Source organism: Ciconia boyciana, chromosome 7 (assembly GCF_034638445.1).
Source record: "Ciconia boyciana chromosome 7, ASM3463844v1, whole genome shotgun sequence".
In the NCBI taxonomy this organism is placed as follows: domain Eukaryota; kingdom Metazoa; phylum Chordata; class Aves; order Ciconiiformes; family Ciconiidae; genus Ciconia; species Ciconia boyciana.
Window position 1 is genome coordinate 13,538,548 of NC_132940.1, and position 25,460 is coordinate 13,564,007.

The 25,460-nt window shown below is 39.1% G+C and overlaps 1 protein-coding gene across 8 annotated transcripts in view; it reads left to right on the top strand.

Moving 5' to 3' along the window:
- ST6GALNAC3 (ST6 N-acetylgalactosaminide alpha-2,6-sialyltransferase 3) overlaps nt 1-25,460 on the top strand; it is a 232,201-nt gene that overhangs the window by 69,959 nt on the left and 136,782 nt on the right. The window contains exons 1-2 of one of the 8 annotated variants that reach the window (XM_072868752.1): nt 3,752-3,842; nt 5,165-5,230. The exons of 6 other annotated variants lie outside the window; for them this stretch is intronic. In XM_072868752.1, the coding sequence (XP_072724853.1) occupies nt 5,174-5,230 (57 nt within the window). In that variant the 5' untranslated portion in view covers nt 3,752-3,842; nt 5,165-5,173. Of the gene's footprint in view, nt 1-3,751; nt 3,843-5,164; nt 5,231-25,460 lie in introns of those variants that run through there. One more of the 8 variants, XM_072868751.1, reaches the window with a different exon arrangement.

Genomic DNA, 25,460 nt, shown 5'->3' on the forward strand with positions numbered 1-25,460 from the left:
TTTCAGCCTAGTTTGCTTTTTAGCCTTTTTTTTATTTGCATGTACATGTGCAAATTCACAATAGACATTACCAGCGAATCTGGGCCTCCCCCTTCTGAAGGCAGTGTTTCATTTGTATCATGACTTTGCCCCCAGGAATTCTCACCCTGTATATGTATGTCACTGCTGTCAGCTCAAATGCAGACCATTAGCAGCAGGGAGCTTTTTACCCTGGAGTGCTCTTTTGGTGTCCTACAGTATTCTAAATAACATCAACCTGTAGTTTGTCTGTCCGTGTTTGGCTCTGTGCTATATGAAATGTTAAGGCCCATTAAGTTTTTGCAGCAATTGAAATTTTTGCTGGAAGTGGTCTTGGGTATTTTAAGCAATATAAGGATGGGTATAAATAGAGTGTCATTTTGAAGTTTTTTTCACTTAAACTCTCAATTGAATTACAGTGAAACTGTAGCAAAACATTTAATCTAATTGTTAAATAGTTCAGAGGCAGAGCTTGGTTTTAGATGAGATTTGCAGAATATGACAGCTCATAAAACAGCCTTACTTAGGGGTGAGGCGTAGACTTCACTGGCAATCTTCCTGTGGTTTGTACAAAATTCAATCACTGGTTTTGAAACAATTGTTTAGAACCAACTGATCAGAAATTATCTTCCACAAAAGACTGAGGTTTTTGTTTGAAAATAGTAAGAATATAAAAACCAGTCAGAGCATAGTTTTTTCTTCAATTTATCTTTCCTTATAGGAATAGTATAGCCTTTCCCACTTCCTTTGCAATTGCTGTCTCTTAGTATGTATTTTCAAACCAGTGAAATTTTGGAACAACTTTTAAAACAACAATGATGAAAAGTGGTGTTGTGATGTTGGAAGGGATGCCTACCTGAGTCAACTCATTTAAGGGTGACATCTTCCAAGTCAGCCACCTCTGTTCACCTCATGTTTGCATAGATGAAGTGCTTCTAGAGCAGAAAAAATACTCACTATCAATTAACAAAGTATTTCAGTCATGAGAGTACCTGGTTCAGAGTTACAAAGCTATGAAATTGGCAGCGAGTTGGTCTTTGGCTTCTGAAATAGTTGAGTGTGCTTACTTGCTCGATGCCTTTTTTACTGACAAACTCAAGTCTTTATATGAGGGAGAGCTTTCCTGAAGTATGGTCTGAAATATGTAGACATTTTAATACTGTGTTTTACCCATGGGCTACTCTCCTTTTTGCTTGAAGTATTCTGTTCATGTGCATTAACTGGACACTTGCATCTAAATACTTCTGAAATCTGGGGAAACTATGATCAAGTGGATGGTGAAAAATCAAGATACGTAGATTTGGCCCAAATCTTGTCCTTGTTTGACACTTGCTTTCTGTATACCATAGGCTTTTCTTGAGGACGGGATATAGGAGGGAAAATACTGGTACTATGTGCATCTTTGACAAACTTGAAGGGAAGAAATGTAAACTGCAAATATAAATGTTTTAAGGGTATGGAACATATCCTTGTTTTTTTGATAAGGGATGCATTTGAGGTAATTTACTCTTATCTCAAGTAATGTGAAGTAAGTGAAAAGGAAATGAAAGGATATTCATTTCACAACTTGTTATCTTTTATCTGCTAACAATATCCAAGGGTTTCTCTGAACAGTTGAAGTGTTAAGTGGTTCAGAAGCCTTGCTTGCTCTCTATTTGCTAGGTAGATATAATTTGAGTATTTATGAGAGGGATGTTATCCTGCATGATAGATTTTTACCCTCCTTTTTACTGTTTATTTACAAGTCAATGGTATTACTGTAAAGCCAGCAATTCTTGGCCTTGGAAAATATAAACTGTATTTTAAATCTTTGTCTTCCTGCTGGTAAACAACTGGGGGATAGTTCCCAGCAAATTTATAACAAGATGCTGTTTGAATTAAGTAATTTAAGACTCTGTGCCAAATTAAGTTCCAAGGAAGTAGATAGAGCTTTGGCAGAAGTGTGCAGGGTCCATGATGGTTCTGGCATGTGCAGTTACTCTGAACATGGTATAGATGGGCTCCAGGCAGAAACTTAAGAGCAGTTTGTGACTCAAGATCAGCATTCAGATTCAAAACAATCACTGCTTTGGCCTGAATTCAAGCCACAAAGGTTGAGAAACTGAGGACCCAGGATTCCTTATGCATCTTCCATTTGGGTTGGTTTGGATTCTGCTAATAATTGCAGTGCAGAGGCAAATTTTAGTGTTTCTTGCCAGTCTCAGTTTGGAGTACAAGACTAGCACGTACAGTAGAGTTATGGGCTGGCCTACAGAGTTTGTCTTGCATTGGAATGCAGATCAGTCTCTAATTTCTATGGGGTGCATGTCTGATTTTAGGGAATTTATTATTTGTCTTCTGGCTGCTCCATTTCTCAAGATGATGGAAAAAAGGGAAGCTCTGCCATATAGTTTTAGTTTACAAGCAGCATGTATCTACAAATACGTGATTCTGGCTGTCCTGGGAAGGGTGCATGGGGTGCTTATTGTGATTAAATCTAGCATAGACAGTGGAGAATGCTGAAACAGGGCTTATGGTAGCTATTAGGCTCCAGGAGAGCCTGTGGGAATTGGAGTACGTTGCTAACACACTAGCTTTTGCTATGAGGGCAGATCATTCCCAAAGGCAGATTATGACAGTGCATATTTAAGGCATCTAAATGGCTTTGAAATTTCTAATCCCAGTCTGCTTGCTGCAGTTTAGTGCTATGTCAGGTTCAGCAGCACTCAAAGATCATTAATAGGAGCTTTTATGCATAGTGGTGAACAGCTATTGAAATGTTAGTGGGACAGTATCAAGGGTGTGCAGTCTAGTCCCAATTCTATTTAAATCACAAGACAGGAAACTAAGTAATGTGGAGAAGAGTAGGGTTTGCAGGAACGGAGGTGGCCTTCCTTATCAGCATATCAGATGAATCATCTTTGCTGTGGGACTTACTGTGGTAATGTGATCAATACCATTTAGTCTGAGAAATTGGTGCAGATGCGTCTGCTTAAAGAAGAGGGGAAAAAAAAAGCCTGCCCCACCAACAGTATGTTTCTGAGCATTTTCTTTATTTTCTTTCTTTTTCTCATCCTGGATTCAGTTTGATGAATCTTGATACTGGTCCAAGAATACAGAATTTGTGCATAGCAAGGAAGGGTTGGTATCTGGTTCACACAGCTGCAGTTTTTAGTATATCCACAGGATTTAAATACAGCAAATAATGCTGCATGCCTTTACATTTTACGTTGCACTGCCCCGTATCATTGTATGCATTATATCCTTTTGATCTCTTAGATTTCATTAGCAAATGGAACAGGGTGCTAGTATGCCTAGCCCACAGTGCATGACACATGATGTGCTTTTTCTTTAGTTTTCAGAAGCTTAAGCAGGAAACATTGTCTTGATAGTCTGCACTGCTGTTTGCATAGAGTACTGCTTTTGATTTTTAAGTCCAGAGAACCAGAAACTATGAGAAAGTCCTGTGACCTGTCAACAAAAAAATGACCTGAAAATTTCTTTGGTGGCAAGAGAGGGGCTGTGTTCTGCAAATAGCTGAATGGAAGTATGCTCCTTGCACTTGGGCAGTAATGACCTTTAAAGGAATGCTGAGTCACTTTATAGAGGTCCTCCTTATAGGCTATGAAAATGACATGGCACTTCGTCCTCCTATTGATACACCAAATTTTAATTTACCAAAGACAATTTACTACTTTTTTCACCTCCAGTGTAAACACGTACAGGAGACAGCACACAGGAACCAGTCCCCCACTGAGGAACAAACAGCCTCAGCAAGTAATACTCATCCCTGACATCACACCTTCCTTCCAAATATAAGATGCTTCAACTGTGCTTTCTCTAACGTAAGTGCTGTGGCATTAAAAGAAACTCTAATGCTTGTAGCTTGTCTTTTGGACAGCTGATGACAGCAAAAAAGGCCAAGTTTATTTAATGTCTCTCTTGACAAATAATACATCAGTCTGAGCTCTCACCCAGAAATCTAGTAAAGCTCCTTTCTTTGGTGCCTTTGTGTCATGTCTTAACCCCAGCAGGCAACTCAGCCCCACGCAGCCGCTTGCTCACTGCCCCCCGGTGGGGTGGGGGAGAGAATCGGAAGAGTAAAAGTACGAAAACTCGTGGGTTGAGATAGAGACATTTTAATAAGTAAAGCAAAGCCATGCACGCAAGCAAAGCAAAACAAGGAATTCATTCACTCCATCCCATGGGCAGGCAGGTGTTCAGCCATCTCCAGGAAAGCAGGGCTCCATCACACCTAACAGTGACTTGGGAAGACAAACGCCATCACTCCGAATGTCCCCCTCTTCCTTCTTCCTCCCCAGCTTTACATGCTGAGCAGGACGCCACATGGTGTGGAATGTCCCTTTGCTCAGTTGGGCTCAGCTGTCCCAGCCGTGTCCCCTCCCAGCTTCTTGTGCCCCCCCAGCCTGCTCGCTGGTGGGGTGGGGTGCGGAGCAGAAAAGGCCTTGACTCTGTGTGAGCATGGCTCAGCAGTAACGAAAACATCCCAGTGTTATCAACACTGTGACACTGTGTCCAGCACAAATCCAAAACACAGCCCCATACTAGCTACTATGAACAAAATTAACTCTGTCCCAGCCAAAAGCAGCACAGTTTAGAAGCAGAAATTCTCCATCCATAAGCATGGAGGAGAAAATTTATCACTACAATACTTCCCTTTTAATTTGAAAAACACCGGAACAACAATATGAAGGGGCAGTGAGACAATATTCTCCTCCTCCTTGCAGTCAATGGCAGCAAGTTCACCCAACTGCCTTTTCTACTCGCATAAAAATAAATATCCCATTGATAAGTGGATCCCCAAGTATCAGTATAGGCCAGGCATCTCTTTTCAGATCAGCTCCCTGTCCCAGTAGTGCTTTCTTGGTCTTGCCTCAAGTTCTGGCACCTGAAGCAAATTAGTGATGCAGGTGGCAAATAAGTGAGGTCTCCTTGGCTTTCACTCAGGGCCCCAACTGCTTGGAAGTGGTCGCTCTGCTCCAGTGGGCACTTGCTAGCCCCTAGGACACATGCAATCCTGGTGGTACAGTGAGTTCTTTAAAGGATTAGGAGACCAGCCGCATGAATCTCCCTAATAGCAGCATTTCGACCTTTTCCCCAATGAAGCACACAAAAGCTCTCATTTTCCCTCTGAAATGTCTTACAGCATGGCTGCATGATGTGCACACGCAACTGTTTCCCTGGGGAGGAGCTGAGACAGAAGGAACTGCAAGTAATGTTGGTTGTGCCTGTTAACGCGCTTCAGGAGAGTATTCATTTACTGTAGCGATCGTGTTAGGAGAGCCTGCGAGGAGCAGAGCGAAGGCATGGCTTGTGTGTCACCTTTTCTCTGTACTAACTGGAGGGATCCTAATGGCTTATGTAGAATGCTGGGAGAAAACAGTGAATTTAAAAGCAGTGTCCTTGCTCTTAACCCAGTAAGTTTAGATCTAGGGCATGTTGTAGTAGCTGAGAAGCAGAGCTAATGGCTATATAAATAGGTTGATACTTAGTGATTGTGTTCTTAGACCAAACAGCTGAAGGAACTAAGATTTAAACCTGGTTCCTTCTGCATGGCAATATCTAACGATAAACTAACTCCACAACATGCTGAAATCTGGTAACCTTAAACAAAAGCTAAGTATATACCTTTTGAGAGAATAGACAGAAACAAAAGGAGGCCTTGACAGGAGAAAAATAAGTAAAAAAGCAAAAATAAGACACAAGAGAATAAAACCAGAAAGCATGAAACAAAAGCAAAACCAAATCCACTAATAAGAGAATTGTCAGACAGGAAAAGAAAAAGAGAACAAACAGAGAGCAAGACAGAAGTAATGAGACAGGGGGGAAATCAGATTCAAAATGAAATCTGGTAATAAAAGAACTGTCAGACATAAAATGAGCCAATGTATGACAGAGAAAAAAGAGCCAAGGAGACAGGGTAAGGCAATCTTTGAAGAATTAAACTAACCAGATGTGGCCTCCAAAAGCAATTTGAAGAAAAGTTGATACTACTCCTGATTTCTAATGAAAAGCAAACTCCAAGAAGCACGTTTCTTTTATGTCCCAAGGAAAAAGTTGTTCATTTTTTTTTTTTTTAATAAGAAAGTATGCAAGAGAAATCAGCGGTGTTTGCATTACTTTTACAACAAGACAGTTTTGTAGCTAAGGCCGTGCTGAAAGCAGTTAAACTAATAAATTGTAATGGATCTTGTGGTTTGTGTGCTGAATCTGCTGTGCTCAGACGTCCACCCTTATCTAGATTACTTTACCTATCTGCATTAATTTCCCTCGTTTCAAAATACAGATTGTAATATATACATATATCGCAGTAAGACTGGAAAGGAACAGAATTAAAAGTGTTCATAAAGGCTTTGATTGCGGAAAGCATTTTTTACTTTGCCAGACATTATAAATACTTTTAAATGTAGTAAAGATCTTGACAGTGGAAGCTACTGAGAGAATCTGAGCTTTTCTCTGAAGACAAAGGCGAAAAGAAATCAGTGGAGGAAGTGGACCATTTTACTCAGGCAAAATAAACTCACTGACTTCAAGGATCTAGGATTTGAAAGAAAGACTACTGTTTTAATAGGCTAGCTCAAGAAACCCAGAAGCCCACTTAAAATGCTTGTAATGTTGGGATTATCAAAACTCCTTATTTCCAAAGGGTATTATACAATAAAAAAATAAATTTACATATTGGCAGTGCAGTTTCTGGATATGTACTGCCTGCTTCACAACCAGTCCTTACTTACTAGCAGCAATGTTATTGGTGATTGCCTATGGAAACACCACTTTAATGCCCTGTGGAAACTCACCATGTCTTACTTCCTGAGTTTTGGATCAGATCCTAAAATGGGTTCAGCTCAGATGTTGTCAGCATTTTCATTCTCGAATCTTAGAATGCTTTCTCTCTTTCCACTTAAGAGATCTGAGGATATTTACAGAAGATAATTATACATTGTAGTTGCTTTCTTTTACTTGTTCAAAATACAAAGCTTTTTCTTCCCATTTTGGGCAGTGAATTCTGGTCTGTGCTGATTTATCAGTGGTACTTACCAGTAGTTTAGCCAAACAGTCCCTTGCTTGATGTATAGCATTCCACTTGACAACTGCTTATTTTATCTTGTTTCTTTTTCTTAGCTAGACGGCTAAAACTTCTCAAGTAGAAATAAAAACTAATATTAACAAAGCATATACATATTTCCTCATGTATAAGAATACAGATATTTGCACAAAGTGTTGCTGTTTCTCAGATATGAATTTTGGGGGGAAATAACGGAAATAACGACTGAATCGCTAATATAGGCAAACTGCGCAGGTAGTCGTGGACTGAATGCAAGGTTAGGACTGCTGCATAAAGAAGTCAACCCCTGCCTTCCTGTGTACTTCAGTGACCCTTGGAGGAAGCTCTTTGGAGTTCTAGTGATGTTAAAAATAACTTTATTCATTCTATCTACTTTTAGTTTTGAGGATAACATAGAAGGATGTACTGGCTCTGTGGACACAGCATGGGGTTTTGGGTTTTTTTTCCCCTTCTTTTCCCTCTTTTTTTTCTTTAGAAGAAACTAATGCATTTTCTGTGTATGTGGAAACTGAACTTTTACACTGGGATATACTTGAAACAGTATTTCTAGCCACATGTATGTAGTTATGTGAAAGTTAGTGGGAAGGTGACATTTGGAGAACTCTTCTGAGAACACTCAGGGTGACAGTAGGGAATGAATAATAGAAGTGGTGCTTGCAGAGAGTTTTCTCTTGTGAGATTTGTCACATCCTAAGTTATCATGTTTGATGCACTCAAAGCAGTAAGTTACCTCAAGGTACCTTACAATTAGCCACAATTATAGGTTAATCTGCCTGGAGTTTTTAGTGTGTGGGGGGTTGAGGAAGTGTTCAGAACATTTGTCTGGTCAGCTGGAGAGAAAAATTCAGAAATGTAGGTTGAAAATATGATTCCATTAGGTATATGTTTGGGTTTGGAGATATTTTCTTGGTCCTACTTGCAGTTTACAAAACGGCGCTTGTCTACAGTATAGTTTTCAGGTGAAAGATCATTTAACAGAGCTCTCGAAAACGAGCTTGAATATAAGAAATTTGGTCTTCACACTAAAGTTCTGGATCTCAGACAATTTCTCAGCTGAAATGCACATCATATTTGGAGATGAGGTTAATAATTTATATAACTGTATTGGAATTAAGCTACCTAGGGTTTCATGCGCTTATAAGGCAACTGCATGCAGAATGATGCCTTAAGGATTAAACTTTTGATGGTGGCAATAAATAATGTAGAAAATTCAAATGTTGAATGCAGAAGAGACTTCAGTCGGGCAGAGCCTTGCTGAGATTTCTTTTCACACTGCTCTGTTTGTATTCGTTCCACTGTTGTTCCTAAAACTAGTGGGCATCCTCTTGAGAATTTTATCGTGAGCCATATGTATGCTTTGGTGCAGTTTAAAAACGAATACTCAACTTGAAGGCAAAATGAAAATGCAGGAGGTTGGAACCCTACCAGGGTCAGGTCCCAAGGTGATCCTCAGTGCATTTCACTGAACAATTTCTGCCCTGAGTTATCATGTAAATGATAATACAATAGTGAAACTCCTGTGGGATTTGAAATCAATAGGGCAAGAGTAGAACTACACATTTGTTTCATTTATTTTTATTTGTTTTAAAGAGGGAGCTCTTTTATTCGATTTTTATCCAGTGAATAACACAGCTGCTTTAATAGGTAGTCCAGCTAGAAAGTCCTATAAAAATGTTAAAAGGAAGATGCAAAGACAAGAGTTCAAAAGCCAAAACATCAAGCAGTGACAGAGTTGGTGAGCTGTGAAACCTTTAACTCTGTATCCGTCTGGGTTTCCTTTATAATGGAGCCATTATAATCTCCATCTACGTGTCAGCCATTATTGTTAGCAACAAGAACTGGGCTCAAAGTCTGGAGCTTCTATGTAGAAATATAAAATAGAATTATTTTGTGCTCCTAATGAGTAACCTGGGAAATACTTGAGCTTGCATGGTGGGTGGTGTTTCCCCACTCGCACACACAGATACATAGATAGAAAAGATCAGTTTATTAACAGTTCATTAAATGATACAATTACAATTCAATAATTCATTAAGATGTTACAGTAGTCCATGCCTGACTCACAAATATATGTACAATGTCCACTGAAGAAAATAGCACCTGATTCGATAAACGAGGAGTGACTTTTTCCTGTTGGGAAGTGGAGAGTCCCAATTCTGTTAACAACTCATAATTGCCTTGATACCATTTCCCATGTGCCCCTGATGGAAATCCTATAAATTTGATAGTATTGGTATTCGTCAGTTCTTGAATTTGATCTTTTAGGTGTTGATATTTCTTAACGTTTGCCGCTGCACCTGCCATCGATGTTCGTTTACTCCCATACCTTGCTGTGATGTCAACTACTAGGGCCTCATCCTCCTTAACAGATACTGAGTCCAGCTTATATAATTCATTTTGTTCACCTTTCAACAGTGGCTCCTGGAATACAATCCATTCCTTCTTTTTGGCCTCATCTGCCAATAGTTCACATAATTGGTTATGTCTTTTATTCCTAGTGTCCTGTACCGCCAGACAATATCCAATAATGTGCAAACAGGTCTCATTCTCTGCCTCACAATGTCAGCATGGTTTAATTTGAGTGTCTTGTCTTCCTCTTGCTAAAAATTCTTGTGGGGTAGACATTAGCTCTCAGCTGTAATGCTGTGATGAGCTTTCTGTGGGGAATGCCTCTGTATAATTCCAGCCAGTTGTTACTGATCTTATCCCTCTCAAAGCTGGAAATTCCACGGCCCTGTGAAACCAACTTGGTCCAATTCACAAATTCCTGTCTTCGCCAGTTGTAGGATCTCGGAAAGATGACTTTTGGAGCAGGCATCTCCCATTCTGAGACTGGTTCCTCACTGCCTAATCTCTCTAATATCACCATAACCGCTTTCAGGTCCAATATGGATGGAATTTTATCCTTATGTCCTCCTGCTGCAATCCACAATCTTTCAAATTCTTTCCCAATACCTTCCTGCTGAACCACTGCTCTTATTGTCTCATCTGAAGACTGCGCAATTCTGTGTAGTCTTCAAACTTGGACACTGGGAATCAAACCCGATAGCCTGGTAATACCTAGACCTCCATCCCGAGTGCTGGAATACAGGATGGCGTCAGAAGTACTTGCTGGAAGATGTAACCATTCCTTGACTGGTAGCACAGTTTCTGACTTTTTAAGAAGTACATTTCTTAAGAACCCCTTTACTCTATATCTGCAGAGATAAAACTGTTGGCTAGCATTTAGAAAACACTGTAACAAACTGGATCATTGCATAGGTAGCATCAGGAGACAGGCACTCATAGGAATGTAAAAGCCAGACATCCCTTCCCTAGTGTCTGAGTCTAGTCAGTCCCCTTCTCAGGATATAAGGTCCTTTTTCTTTCAGCATGTGGACAAGTCTCTGGGGAAGCCCTGCGCTTCTGTGTAGGACTTAAACAGGCATGCTACAAGTGTACCCAAACAATTTTTTTTGGGATGGGGAATGCTTGAACAGGTGGTCATTAACTACCTCCTCAGCACAGTTGCATGCATGGTTGCTAACTCTTATGAGAAATATTTTTTTCTTAGAAACAAAACCACTCACCTGTAATGAGAGAAAACTTTAACCAAATGGAAGTTGCCGAATGGCGTCTCTTGGCTTCTCAGACCAATGTGACAAAACTTAACACTTCGCAACCAGGAAGCAGAGTGCTGGTACGCGTCAGTAGTGCTGTCATGTTGTTCTCTCTGAAAGGTCCCCAAGATCCTCATAAGACCCACTGGGGCTGTACTTGCACAGTGTTGAGCAAGGGTCTGCCTGCTCCATAGAATGGACAAAGTGCTTGCTAAAATCTGCAATTCGCTCATTTCATGTGTACATTGCTATCAAAGTCTATTCTTTCAGTCTGCCTTTAATTGATGCTCCATAGGAAGGAGACCATTCTGCTATGGCAGGGACCTGAGGCAGATGGATCCCTCTGATCCTTCAGGCATGTGCATTTCTGTGGTTGGGTAACACGTGAATGGCTGGGCAGAGAGGCAAGGCCACAAATCACTTGTGTTGCTGCTCCAGTCAGGCTATACTTTTGCTGTTCACATACAGCTACATCTAATACAGTGAATACAATTATGGATAGATGCTGCTGATGATCCAGTTAACAGTTAATGGTACTTGCTTGTATATTTTATCCCGTACCTCTTGACGTCAAGAGGTCAAAGTTTAACTCTTTGTTCATGACTTTCTAAAAATGCTCTGAACTTATGTTTTGCTGAAAGGCTTCAAAGCATGGCTGGCTAATTTTCTACTGGTGCTAATCAAAATTTTTCTGTCATTGAAATTTGCTGTAACTGAAACAACAGAGTTGTTGGGAGTGGCCCACTTTGTGTTACTCATTTAGATAATGTCAAGTTGGTAAGTGCAATTTCTCTTGAAATACAAAGTAATTTACCTCTGCGCATTCCTTTGCAAACAGTTATTATTGCTGTTTGGTTATTTTGGATACTAACTTCAATAGATGTCTTTCCTGGCATGGGAGTGTAACCCTTGTAACACAATGTACCACAAAACAAAAAACAACAGGCAGAAAAGGCTAAATGTGAAGATCTGACCTTTCCAAAAATCTACCTATAGGCTATAGCTGACTGCCACTGCCATGGAAGATTCAGTTTCGCAAGTGCTATGGCTAGGAAAAGGACTAATGGCTTTCATTTGGTGAGAGAAGGATTTCTGTTCTATCTGAAGAGTGATAATGGCAGAAAAGCTGAGAGACAAATTCGAGGCACTTCACAGCAAAACACTATTTGACTGTAAAAAGAAAATAAAAAATAAAGTATTCTTTTTCAGTGGTAGAAGCTGAGGAGACTGGGTACTGTTAGAGTTTAAAAATGTGTAATTTGCACAAGAGTGCTAAAATAACGAGTAGATTCACTTCACACAAGTAAAAACCAGACAATTCGGAACCAGTGTTATGAAAAAGGTGCCTGAAACACAGCTGCAGGAAAGGAGGAAGGAAATTAAAAGCCAGGCTTCTGTGAAAGATTGGATATTCCCACTCCTGGGAACAGAATCTTTAAGGATTTTAAAATTATCGGTTGACAATTGCTTATCCAAGGAACACATTTTTTTACTTTGGTTCATAAAATTGAAAGTGAGATTTATATAGGAAATAGTCAAGAAAGCTCGTCATCTTAGTTTGAATAGGATTTTGTGCAGGAGTTAGTTGTAGCAGAAACTATTTTGAACTTGCCAAAGTAGAAGCAAATTCCCAGGCTGTATTACTGGGAAAAATATGTAGCTAGCATTTTATCAGTTACAATCAAAAGCAGTAAGGGCTGAGAAGATGCCTTGGCGCTTTAGTTGCAGCTCTGTATTTGAGTTGAAGCATTGTTTATTTTTCAAGACCCAAAATGTGATCTAGACTTGCACAAGGATGCTATTCCATTCAGTGCAGGTGGGCTTACTGAATGACAGCACTCAAAGAGCAGTGCAGCCTTTTAAACAGATAATTGTGTTGCTGATGAGACCATTTTGAGAGCCTTAAAGCTGTTGCGAAACAATGGAAATTGTGCCACAGAGTTCAAGAAATACAGTCTACTCCTGTGAAATTGCTATATGCAGAGCATGGGCCGATCAATGAAGCTGCAGCATTTCTTCCCGAGGGACAGAACTCTCCAGAGGCAAGCCACAGAGAATGGAACTGAATGCCAGTAAATGAAAGGTGTGAGAGTTGGAATTAACGCAGGCTCTTCAGACAGACTGCTGATGCAATGGCAGAGGAAGGAGGCTTGCAGACAAGCAGCCAGTTTTGTCCATATTCCAAGACTGCTGCCAGTGGAAATGCTTTTAGGGTTCTGTGTGAAGAGGGAGCATGTGGGAAACCTGAAGAGGCAGCAGAGCAATACATCTGAGAGACAAACACTGGCAAGCAAACTCCAGCACTCCCAAGTTTTGTGCTATCCAGGGTAACTATAAGATTCATGGGAGCAAGGTTACTACAGCATTTGAGTTATAAGGAGTGAGTTATGTTTCTTATTCACCTCCCAAGTAACAAACTAAGACTAGCTATGCATGTTGATATAGTGTTCCCTCACCACAGTAAGTACCCAAGTCCAGTGAGATGTTAGAATCCAGGTATGCTGTTTCTTGAGTCAGTGGCTAGACAGTGATTTCGCCTATTGATGGTTTAGAAAATGTGAAGAGTCACTGGAAATAGAAGGTTGGCTTGATATAACCTTGCCTTATGTTGGATATTATTGATGAAACAGGAAGGGCTGCTTATTAGAGAACTAGGAATAAAATCTTCTTAAAGCAGAAGGCTTATTTTTTCAGTTTGCAGAAGGCTGGCTGAGGTCCAGAGTGGTACATATTTTGAAGGCCCATAATTGTCAATGTTTCTAGTTAGATGTTACGGGGCACTCCTGTACATCCTTACAGTCCACAGTGCACCTGCACATTGACAGTCTTCTCTGTGCTTGTCCGTTCTGTGGTCAGTGTATTTGGTAAAAACTCTTTAAAACATTAAGGGATAGCTGCAGTTGAGTAGCTTGGATCATAGAAATGCTATACTTGATTTTTTACAATTTATCTAATCTTTCGGTATAGTGAAATAGGGTTGGTTTATCTGTAGATTTAGATGCCTCACCCCATGAATCCACTCTACATGTAATTGAGTCCAGTTATTCTAGTTAGGCTCTGAGTAGCAGGACACAATGACACTGCATTACGCAGCTAATACAGTATAATGTAAAGATATTACAAAATGATTACTAGACTAGACCCTCAGTTCTATAGTCTTCCAAGCATCTCAGTTAAGTCACTTGTTCATTATTAATGCATGCCTGTTTTTTCCCCTTTTGCTGTCCCATATTTTCACTTCTTTATCACTGTCAAAATCTGACATTAGCCTCCATGCTATGTGCACTCAGAATCACCAGGGCACATGCTGAGTGTAGAACACATTCCAGTATCGCAGCACAGACATGGATACTGGGATAATCGAAGTCTGAGAAGTGCAAGTACAAAATTCTTTCCCTATCTCCAAAAAAAAAAAATAAAAAAAATTTGTCCTTTAGTGAACTTCATTGGGAATTATTGACTGCTATGTAGGCTGAAAGCCTGATTCAGTGTTCTTTGGTGAGAAAATTACAGCAAGTTATCTCACCATCTGTGATACTCATGTGGACTCTTCAGAGGAATGGCACAGTTGTTATCAATCAAATTGCTTTATCACACAGACCTCTGCACTATCAGAAGAGTGTGTTCACAGGACAAAATAGAGAAAAATTATATAATTTATTACTCTCCCCTTTTCCTTCCTAAGATGCTTGGGTCCTTGATTTACTGCTGTCCAGGAAGGCAGGTTTGCTGAATTCATGTGTGTAAAACACTTGAGATGCACATTCTGTACGGTACCCTCACAAAATGCTTTCACTCAACGATGCCCTCCAGCAGTTGTACAAATCAGAAATGTAAGTCTGTAGGTTGTAATCCTTTAAGACAGCTTTCTCAATCTTCTGGGCTGAGGTATAATCAGACAGCATTTCTGGAACATGCCAAACCAATTGGGAGCAGCCATTTTCCTACATATTAAATGGGCTTTTTCAGGATGCTATAGTTAAAATCTTAAACCAAGATGTTAATTGAACAATATCAGACTCTCGCACGCCTCTTTCTCTTTCCCTTTCTTTAAATTGAGTTTAACAATGGAAATGTTTCTCAAGCCAGCTAGCCAAAGCCTGGGAATGCAGAACAGTTGTCTCTAGTGAATCTTCTCTGTTTTTCTTTCGTTAATTAAATATTCAACATTGTAGCATCCTCATTTCTCACTTGTTTGAACTGGATCAGCTTCCATTCTCAGAACATTACAATGCACCAATTCCTTGTAATCACATTGCTGCCTTGAGGATGTATTTAAGCACGTTGCTGGGAATAGAAGCAGTGTAGCTCTATCCACATGCATTGTATATCCCCAAATTTCAGGACTATTTTTTTTTTTCTTTTGTTCACCTCCACCCCATCCCTGGATTTTTGTATAAGACTCCCATGCACCCAAACCTCATGCAATGTATTTTGCCCTTCATCTCTAGTGAGGTGCCAGAATAGCATGATTGTCTAACAATGTATTTTTGTCTATCAGTTTGTAACTTTTACCATTGATATAAAAGGTAACAGTCTAATAAAGATCAGTGACTTACTAAAGCTCTAGTATATGCATTTTTCAGCCTCTCATTTAGTTAATGGGATTTAAAAAACTTAATTGTTGCTTAATCTTGAACTGAATTCTTTTCACTCGAATGAAGATCAGGAATAGTTCATTTGACATGAATTGTAATACATCACATTAGCTGGTATGTATGAAGAGAAAATCAGGCTCTGTCAGTGCAGTGTGATTGTGGAACTATTAGTCTTACATGGTTTAACAAATATTTGCATTTTCCAGTTTTGTTGCATTAAAGCATCTTCTGAAGTAAATTTGAGGTATGCATGTATAATGGCACTTAGGGTTCTTCTAACTTCAGCTAGTCATGTCTGATGAGATACTGAGAGAGTTTTAGAATTTCTTTACAAGATCAGCGATATGTGAGTAAGCAAGTTCTTCTCCATGAGTGGTGATCTAATGTGCCCTTTATGCTCCTTGTACACTCCTGCTCACCTGCCCCCTCTTGCTGTACTCTCGGCATGCAAGATGCAAACGATCTGTCAAGTCTGGAGCTATGTGCGTACCCTGGTCAGCCAGCAAAATGTCAAGCAAAATGTTGAATAGCTGAGTTGTGCCTATCTGACCTCAAGCGTGGGTGCTGATCTGATCAGCTGCTGGTTTTTCTCCTGGGAATTTAGTTACCTCTGAGATCAGAAAGAGTGCTAGGCTGGTTTCTTATTTTGTTGAAATTTGCAAACGCATACCTAAGTTACTAGGGGCAGAAAGGAGGGGTAGCAGACAGATAAGTCATGTTCAAGTTATTAACAACAACAACAAAAAAAAACCAAAACCAAACAAAAACCCCCAATGTTAGCATGTTTTCAGCAGTGGGTTCTTATATTAAAGATATTTACTTCCTGTAGATCTTACTTTTCATGTAACAGTGAACTAGTTAATGCTTATATGCTTCCAACAAATGGAATTAAAATTGTGTAACATGCACTCATTTTTGGCAACAATTCAAGAAAAATCCTTTTTGGCTTGGAAGGATTAAATTCCATTTTAGTTGCTTTAAAGTTTTTTTTTTTTCTGGCCATGCTGCTCAATATAGTTACAACCGTGAATCCCTGCATGGCCCTGGATTTGTTACAGAATTTACTAAAGCCAGCATGGATCCAGAATTAGAGTATTCTAGCCTACTTTACTAAATAAGTCTCAAAGGGCCTTTGCTGTTACAGTGTACTTAAGTACTATGAAAAAATTATTCAACACTCGGTAAGTTGGATCCTGTCTTACTCCGCCTAAGAAATGAAGACTGCCAAGATATTCTCGTAAATGCTTGTGAAGAACAGGTAGAGCATTGATGTTCTTTCTTGTCCTCAAGTTTGTAGATAAATGAGAAAAATCCATACTTTAAAAGTTGTTCAGTCTGTCTTTACTTATTATTTATTTTAAAATTGTGATGTGCAAGAACCAGTAAGGAAATAACTAGAAGAACAGTCACTAAGTTTTATCGGAAATAACGCTTATACAGCCATGGTGCTTATCTGCCTGTTCATCTGTCTGTCCAGTCCTCTTCTCCAAATAACTTCTGCATTTCCTGATCATCTCAGAGCTACATACATTCCTAAAAGTTTTGTGAACATCAGTGACCATTTAGAAGAGGAGGATCCAAAGTAAGGTCCTAGGTGAAGGAAAGGCAGGCAAGGCTGAGCTCTAATACACACTCTGCTTGGCGGCAGCTGCCAGCTAATCAACACATATATAATTTGTTAATAACTACCGTGTATGCTGTCTCTGGCCTGGGGAGAGTGTCTTAGAGGACATAGTTTCATTATTTCCATTATTCATGGAACATCTTGTAATGCTAAATGATATACAAGCAGTGGGAAGATGGAAAACTCATCTCTGTTTGATCATCGACTGCAGAAACCTCCAGGGACTAATGAGTATAATATTGCTTCATGCTATCGCCTAGGCCCAATGACAAACAGAAAGTCCACAGCTAGAAGCAGATGAGAAATCATCCATCTGTACTCTGACTGTCTTTGATCTGACATTACAATTAAATAATTGCAAAGGGTGAGCGGTGTATGTGTGCACGCACGTGCACATGCATACGTGGATATTTTAGCTCTAGTACTTGTTTCTCTGATTTATAATCCACATGAAAATTGAGAGGATGTCTTACTTCCATTAGTAATGTTATCATTGCTGTTATATTCCGAACAAGTGCACTGTTTGTAGTGATATGAAATCTTTCCCATGTGACTCTCCTGTTTAAATATCCTCCTTTTGTTTGAAATAAAAGACACTTTAAGTTTCATTTTTCTTTTACTTCTGCCTCCTTCAGATGTTAAAGAATAAGGTATCCTATTAATTCTGCTTGTAGGAATTCATTTTGCTCTCATAGGACCATAAGTGCATCTTAAACTGTGCATGTGTTGGGAGGTATCCTCCTTTGTTCTCTTTGTCACTGTGTGCCAAACTGTTTTACTACCAGAAAACGAAACATTATGCCTACAATATTTTTATCACACTGTCTAAAAGACCAGCCAGGAAACCAGTGCGTCAGGAAGAAACAAGATCAGAATAAGGGCCTGTTCTTTTACAGCAGCAATGTGCTGCTACCCAACACCTTTTAGGTCTGGTTTCCAGCTCTCCTACCACTTCTGCTTCTGTTGAAAGATGACTTAGGGAACAAATCTGTACAGTCAGGTCTGGATGATCAAAGCAGGAGAAAATGAAAGAAAAAGCAATGAGGACGTGAGTTTAAAAGAAAAGGATGGAAAGGGGGAGGTGTGGGTAATGAGTTTCTTAACCTCATCTGCAAGCCCCGGTTTCAAATTTCTTTATACTGAACAGTCAAAGTGGTCTATCAGCAATATGTGGCTTTTACTGGAACAGTCTCTAGTGAGCTAGGATGTCTCTCAGAGGTTAAGAGAAATGTCCTTGTTCTTTTGACAAATTTAGGATCAGATTTCTGTAGTGACCACTTACTGCACCTGCAGATTTCTGGATGCATGCAGGCTGCTAGAGTCACTGTGTGTGTCGCCAGTGGAGTCTGGACAGAGATTGATCTTCCACCCATGCAGGTATTTCTTCTCAAAAAGCAGCTGTGCAACAAATAAAAGGCATTTTCAGATGCTTCTATCTCTTTATGTGGCTTGCTCTCCATTCATCTTTTGGTGCCTCATGCTTAATAGCCTCACTAATAAAAAAAGAAAATCAATTTCACTTCACTAGATTTCCCAGAGAGATAGCAGAAGTATGGGTGGTGTTTTTGGTGGTTTTTATTCTTGAAGCTTTGTTATAAAAGAACTCCAGGCCTTACTGAATGCCACACCAAATACTTGTGACTGGGGATCAAGGGCCATACTGTGAGGTCCTTCTTCCACTGACCCTCTGGTGCACACATTTCATTTGAGTTCAGCACATTTAGCATCTGCTAAATAGTCTGTCAGAAACATGCATATTTCCCCAAGAAAAAGTGTTCTTGCTTGGTGCTATAAGCTGTCGTAAAATTACAGCTAAAGCAATGGTGTTTATTGTGTTCTGTTAGTCAATACATTGCACTAATAGGAGTTAAAACTAACTTTAAAATGAGGGATGGGAAGAAGGTTCTTTCTCTGTCTTCCGTCCACCCTTTCCTTGTTTAGTCACAATATTATAAATGTACATCCATTCTGTTTGATCTTTACTGAAGTCTTGGGATGCAAGATTCTAGGTTTTACAGTTCAGTGATCTGCTTTTGTTCTGCACAGTGTCTGTTAAAAGCCTAGATGCTATAAAATGTGGTACAGGAATCATCACGTGGGGGAATGCCATCGTAGAGCAGAATAGCGCTTTCCATCCGTCCGTGCTTACAGGGTGTTCCTGGGAGTCTGTGTCCGCATAAAAACAATTCTGTCCTCTCTTCAGCTCTTGAAACAGAACATTTTGGTAGCCTCACAGTATATTATAAAGAGGTTTTACAGATAAAAGCTCCATCCATCACAACTGAAAACATTTTACAATTTATTAGACAGATAGTGCAGTGTGACATATAGCTCATCAGAAAACACAGTGACTAATTTCCGTTGAAAATTTACATGTGAATACAAGATTCTAGTCTTGATTACTTCCCATTCATTGTTTAGTGGATGCTATTGCTGCCACAAAGACCTTACAATTAAATTTTTAAACCTAGGACCTAGGAATCAGATATATATTTGGGACAGATCTAATCCAGAATCTGTAGAAATTGATTTCATGTGATGGAAGGGTGAGGAAAAATTGCAAACCTATGCTTAAGTGTTTTATTTGTCTTCCTTACTGTATGTATTTACTGCCAGCTACCGCTTAGGGTTAAATACTTGCCCAAGGCCATACAGTTTGCCAGCAGAATAGGTTACAAATGAAATTACTTGTAAGACGTGTTCTTTATATGGAGCTGTATTATTTGAGTGGCACAGCCCTTCTCACCTTGAAGTTCTAAAACTCAGAGATTTTTACTTATACCCACTTTTAATTCATGGTCATGTTAAGCAATAATACAGACTATGTATAACAACAACAATCTACTTAGATTTTTTTTTTCTCTTCTCCTCCTTGCAGCGCTCCAGGATGTTGGATTTTCCGTAAGATGATGTATTAGTTAGAATTTAAGTTCAAGGTTCGCATCTGCTCAGAATAATATTCCTGGACTATTGCCTATTAATTATTCTCTCACAATAGCTTTGCAAGCAAGTATCATGGGTCAGGATGATTTACACTTCCTTGAAATTAATCTAATTAATAGATAATTTTACTATTGTACTTTCTAAAAAGATGATAAAGTTCAACAATAATGGACTCTACTATGGATTTTTCTATCTATTAATATCATTATAGATCAAATTTGGCGATCAAATTAAATCATAGATGGGTATTAAAAACCTTTGATGAAATGGTAATTTTTTTTAAATTTCATTCCAGTACTGTTGTAATTGTGCTGCATAGGAGGAGAGAATAAAATGAATCAAAAGTAATTTATTCATTACTAGACAATAGCATAATTAAAAAAATCAAATTTTGATTTCTTAGTGATGTGATTACCTTACTTGGTTTGAATCTTAGATAGTTTGAGTAACTGACAAATTTTGAATGGCTTTGCATTTTGATCAGATAGTTTTTGAATTTGTGCCTTAGCAGACTATTATTGTATCATTTCTTTCCCTCTGATGCAGTTTTTAATGGGCTTTTAGTTCAGCTTATTGACTTTGTTGATTCTTAAGAGCAGCTTTTTTTGCACTTATATTGGGTTTACAAAGTGGTTAAAACAAGAGCAAACCATTTACCCCTATATAATAGAATAACAGCATTTCACTCTAGTCAGCAGTGTAGCCTGCTGTGGCATGCTTTTGCTGCAGGTGGTGAAGGGTGTCTTTTAAGGTCTTTAGTTTTTTGGTGGTGCAGAGGAGATTCTCTATTGGGCTTGTGTACCAGGACTGGTTGTTTAATTGCTGTATGGTTTTTTTGCTGCATGGTTGATTTGTCAAAACCTCTCTGATTCTCCTTTCTCTGAGGTCTCTGTGCAGTAAAATAGTCCAGTAATTTATCCATGATTTTTCTATTTGTAAATATAATGCAGGCAATCTATTCTGCGGTCAGGGAAGACAGAGGAAACGCTGAGATTTTTAACCAATGCAGAGCTTTCCTATAGATTTCAGTAGTGTTTGGATCACCAAAGGGAAATACTTTGGGTGTAAGAGAGGAAGCTACATTACTTCTCCATTTCTGTGAGTATCGAATAACAAGAAGAGACAAAAGTGAAAGATGAGCAGCAAATGTCTTTCTGTACTTATTGTTATTTAAACTCATTTTATCATCCCCAGTTTTATGATATCACAAAATTTCTTTTTCCTTTTACTTTAAAGGGACGTGTCAGCTGCTGTCTCTTTGAGGTGACAGTATGAGGCTTTTAGGAGATGACAGCTCTGGTGCTCAATAAAAAAAGGCAGAAGGATGAAATAAAATGTGCGTAACCCTGAAGTTTACTTCATCCTCTCATGCTTTGTACACTTTTACCATTCAGTAGACAACATATGACATTCCTTGGTACAATCTTGGTCAAAATTTGAGAGGCTAAATCATATAGTGTGAAAACCCCTCTTAACTCTGTTTAAAAGCATAGTGAATAGCCTTATGTAAAGTGACCTGACTATGGTAGGTTTCCTGTTACGGTACAGCCTGTGCACAATGCATTTCCTTGAGATACTTCCTAAGTAATGTGAGTTAACACTGGCCATTGCAAACTGTTTCTGAAGTAGTGTCTAAAGACTTAAAAATAGATTGAGATGAGACCCATTTCTGTAACGTCTCTGTCAGAAAGGGGAGAGTGCTTTCCAAAAATCTGACCCTAAACCCAACAGCTCCTATTATTCTCGCTGCTGCAGTTTCTTCTGTCCTGCCTGGCATTACTGAGACCTGAGCTTTTCTGAAAGTCATTTTGTAAAAGCTTTCTGGAGGTTGTTTGGCTCCTACAGTTACTACCAAAGCTATAGTTACAGAAGACGCCAGAGATGTTCTGCAACGTAAGAAAAAACCAGAAAATATTATCAATTAGACAAGCCCTAGAAAAACAAAGGAATCAAGCAGCCACTGTGCTTGATATACTGGCAGCTCATCAGCTGGAAACAAATGATATAGGACTCATTATGGGTATGCCCATCACTCACAAAATGATCAGAAATCTAAATAAAATTGAACCATGAAATACCTTATTCAGGGAAGCTTTATAGCTGATACACGCACAGTAGTGAGATCCCTTTTGAGAGACCGAGTGCAATACCTATAGTCAAGGAAGATGACCCGAAAGCAGAACAGGGGTTGAGAAGCTAGTGTATCAGGAGAATGGAGGACCTGCTTATTGCAAGATACAAGAAGAATTTGGTTCAGTTAGCTTGCTAAAACTGGTTGAGAGGAGATACATGAAAGGTAAATTTGTGAGAATGGATAGGACTAATTAGATACGTTAATTGCAGTCTGTTGTTTAGAAAACTGCTTCTAGTCTACTGGCCTTTTATTTAGATTAATACTTTCTAGGCAAATACATTATGAAAAAGTGGTGCCCCCAGTAATCCCCCAAAGCACATTCTTTCCCTATAGTGTTATATACTTCCAGCTGCGTACTTCTTGCCATAGAGGGCACTTTGCGGGGCCTAAGTGGAACAGTACTTTCTTTCTCTTAATACAGCACCTTTTTTCTTACTACAGCACCAATCAAAACATCTGGATGTCAGTAACAAAGGCTGAAAAATATTAACAGGGCTGAAATACAGCAGCCCATGACCATTACAGCAACCACAGGAGTGGTATCATAACAGAAAAACAAAAAGCGAAACAACTAGAAGAAAAAGGGGCACATGTATTTGTCTGCAGAGGGAAAGTGACTCTGTTTCCAGAAAGAGAAAGGATATTTAATATGACAAAAAGAAGAATTAATATGAGATGAAAGATGATGTTCTGAGAGGGAATTTAGTATGGAATTAGTCAGCTAGACAGAGGAGTATATATAAATGAAGAATAGTTGAGTATAAGATTCTTAAAAACAATTCTCAAAGGAGAAACTGGCAGGATGGTTTAAGACTTAAATGGGAAGCTGGGGCAAAACTGCAGAAAAACTAGGGGATTAAAGAATTAAAGATGGTGATTCCTTAAGGTCAATAAAAGAGAAGAATTTGAAAACAGCATTGTTGGGCAGCAAGAAGTTGCTGAAGCAGAGGCAGTATCCAGCACAGCAAAAAGGGGAGTACTGTGTGACTTTTTTGAGGATTAGAGTATCTAAGAATGGTCAGAGGGTATAAAATTAGATGTTGTGGCACTCAATGAGGTAATAAACTTTCAGGCAAGAGGAAATGGAGTAAGACCAGCTGAAACTTCACTGGTGACATTTGTGGTGAATGCTGGATAACTAAGAATGAGAAATTGAAAATATCAGGATTTAATGTCTTGGAACATTAACATCTGAATTTGGATCTTCTAGCCAAAAAAGTTGCTGGAGTCCCAACAGACCTTGGGTTTAAACCGATTAAATCTATTTTCTAGCACTGTGGGGTTATTTACATGTGCAGAAGCAAGGAAATTGCAGAGAAATATTCTGATTGCTCACATACTCCGTTTCTAATTTAACGAAACAAAGTATAAAAAAAGAGATCTAATGAAAAAGGAAGGGCATCATTAATTTTGGCATCTAAAATCAAATGAAAAATGATCAGCTGATTAGTGATGTGCATTTTGTTCTTTTAACTTCTTCAGTAATGTGTGAATGTCACATTATATAACACTTACAATGAATAAACCTGGAAATGAAGTAAGTTAGGATGGATCTTTGTGTTCCTCCCCTGACTAGTGGACAACTTCTCCGTTAATCTATATAGCAGTGTTAAATTAAACAAACAGCATTATTTGAGATTTACGGCTAAAAGACTTGGAGGTTCACTGAGAAAATCTTCTGCTGCTTTTTTCAGAGCATTGGGATAATTTTTATGACTTGTAGTGATTGGAACAGATCATAAACTCTCATAACTTGTAACGACTGTACAAACTACTACAAACCCAAATACTCTGGCAGAGAATGTGGGCACCATGAAAGGTGTTGGTCACATGTGGCCACAGGACAGTGGGGTACTCTGTCCTATCCAGATTCATTCTTTTATTGGTAACTGCTGTTTAAGCAGCACAGGGGTAAAACTAGAGGTAAAAACTGGTAACTATTACCTAAAAATGAAGACCTTTGAGAAAAATAATGGAAAATAATAAAAACAGACAAAACAGTAAATGTAACATTAAACGTAAGAGTAACATTATTGCATTCAGTATACATGCTTTTTGAATGTCATGGACCCTAGATGCTCCAACGTTAAAAATAATGCTTCTTTTTTAGAAATAACTGAGTATGATTCTGGTTCTAAATGAATGTTAGGAAAACTCAGCTTTGCCTAGTACTTCCAAAGGGTCTTGGGGCACGTTATTTAATCTCACTGGTGTCTCTGGCAGCTTCCCTGACAGAAAGGGAAACACCGTTTTGTAACCTCTGGGACATCACAATGAGTTCATGAGGGCCTGAGTGGCCTTACTCTACTGCTTTAGACCAGAGTGGTGTTAAAGAGAATTCAAAATAAATAGCCTCTGGGCTGTTAGTGTGTGGGAGACATTTATATCCTACAGAAAGCTTGTGGGCAGAATCTGCTTCCTGCATCAGCAGCAAAACTGAAGATGAGAATTTGTTTTTCATATCCAGGTCAAGGCTTGCACAGTTGGCAATTAAGGAAGTTTCCTTATGGCTGTAAGCTACAAAGATGCAGTATTTGGTCCCACAGACCTCAACAAGAGTGTTCAGGAGCTGGGTTTGGTGACACCAGACTTTACTCAAGTGGGAGCTGAGGGATCCTGAGTTTGTAAATTGAGTAACTGATATGCAAAGGCACTGGGAAGGAATAAAAATAAAATTTTGTAATGATATTTTTCTTACTATTCCTTTTCAAATTTAATGTGCTTCTGGCTTTCTCTTGCTCTCATTTAAATCAGAGGTATCTTTAAATGGAGGAGGAGCAGGGTTCAGTGGTTGCTTTTGTTCAGTGCAAGCAGCTAGATATGCTGTCGTAGAACCGAGTACCCAGACAGCAGATTATGTCTTTGACTAAAATACTTGGTGAAAATATTTGTTTCTAATTGGGTCAAGCTTTGCTGTTGTTTGAAAACAATATGCCCTGGTGGATGTTAGGGTACTTTAACAGGCAATGAAAATGAGGAACAGAGTAGCGGTGACTTGCCCAAGGTCAGGCAGCAGAACAAGAGCCATCTGCGTCCGGCCCATAGTAGAGGTGCATCCTTTGTATTGGGAGCCCATCTTGTCTCCTAGAGAACAGTCCACAGACTGTATGAGGCAGTGTTGCCACTGTAATTTTCATTTACGACCATACAAAAATTAAGCTCAATTTGAATGTTTTGGGGTTTTTTACTCCTTTTGTTTGTTTCTTGCCTGCAAATAAGTAAAGCGTGCATGAAGGGAACAGGGGTTTGGAATAATTTCTGGCACATGACAGTCCCTCTATATTTCATGGACTAAAGGATGGAAAACTGTGCTAGGTGCACATTTGTGTCACAATTCTTCCATCAAAATGTTCTGGATCAGCTCCGGTAAGGTGGCTATGAGTGGTTTCCTTTAAGTTTAAGAAAGCCACAAATAGGACATATTTGCCTTTTCACATCTAGCACTTTTAGTTTTTAATATAGATTCATGTCCAAATGT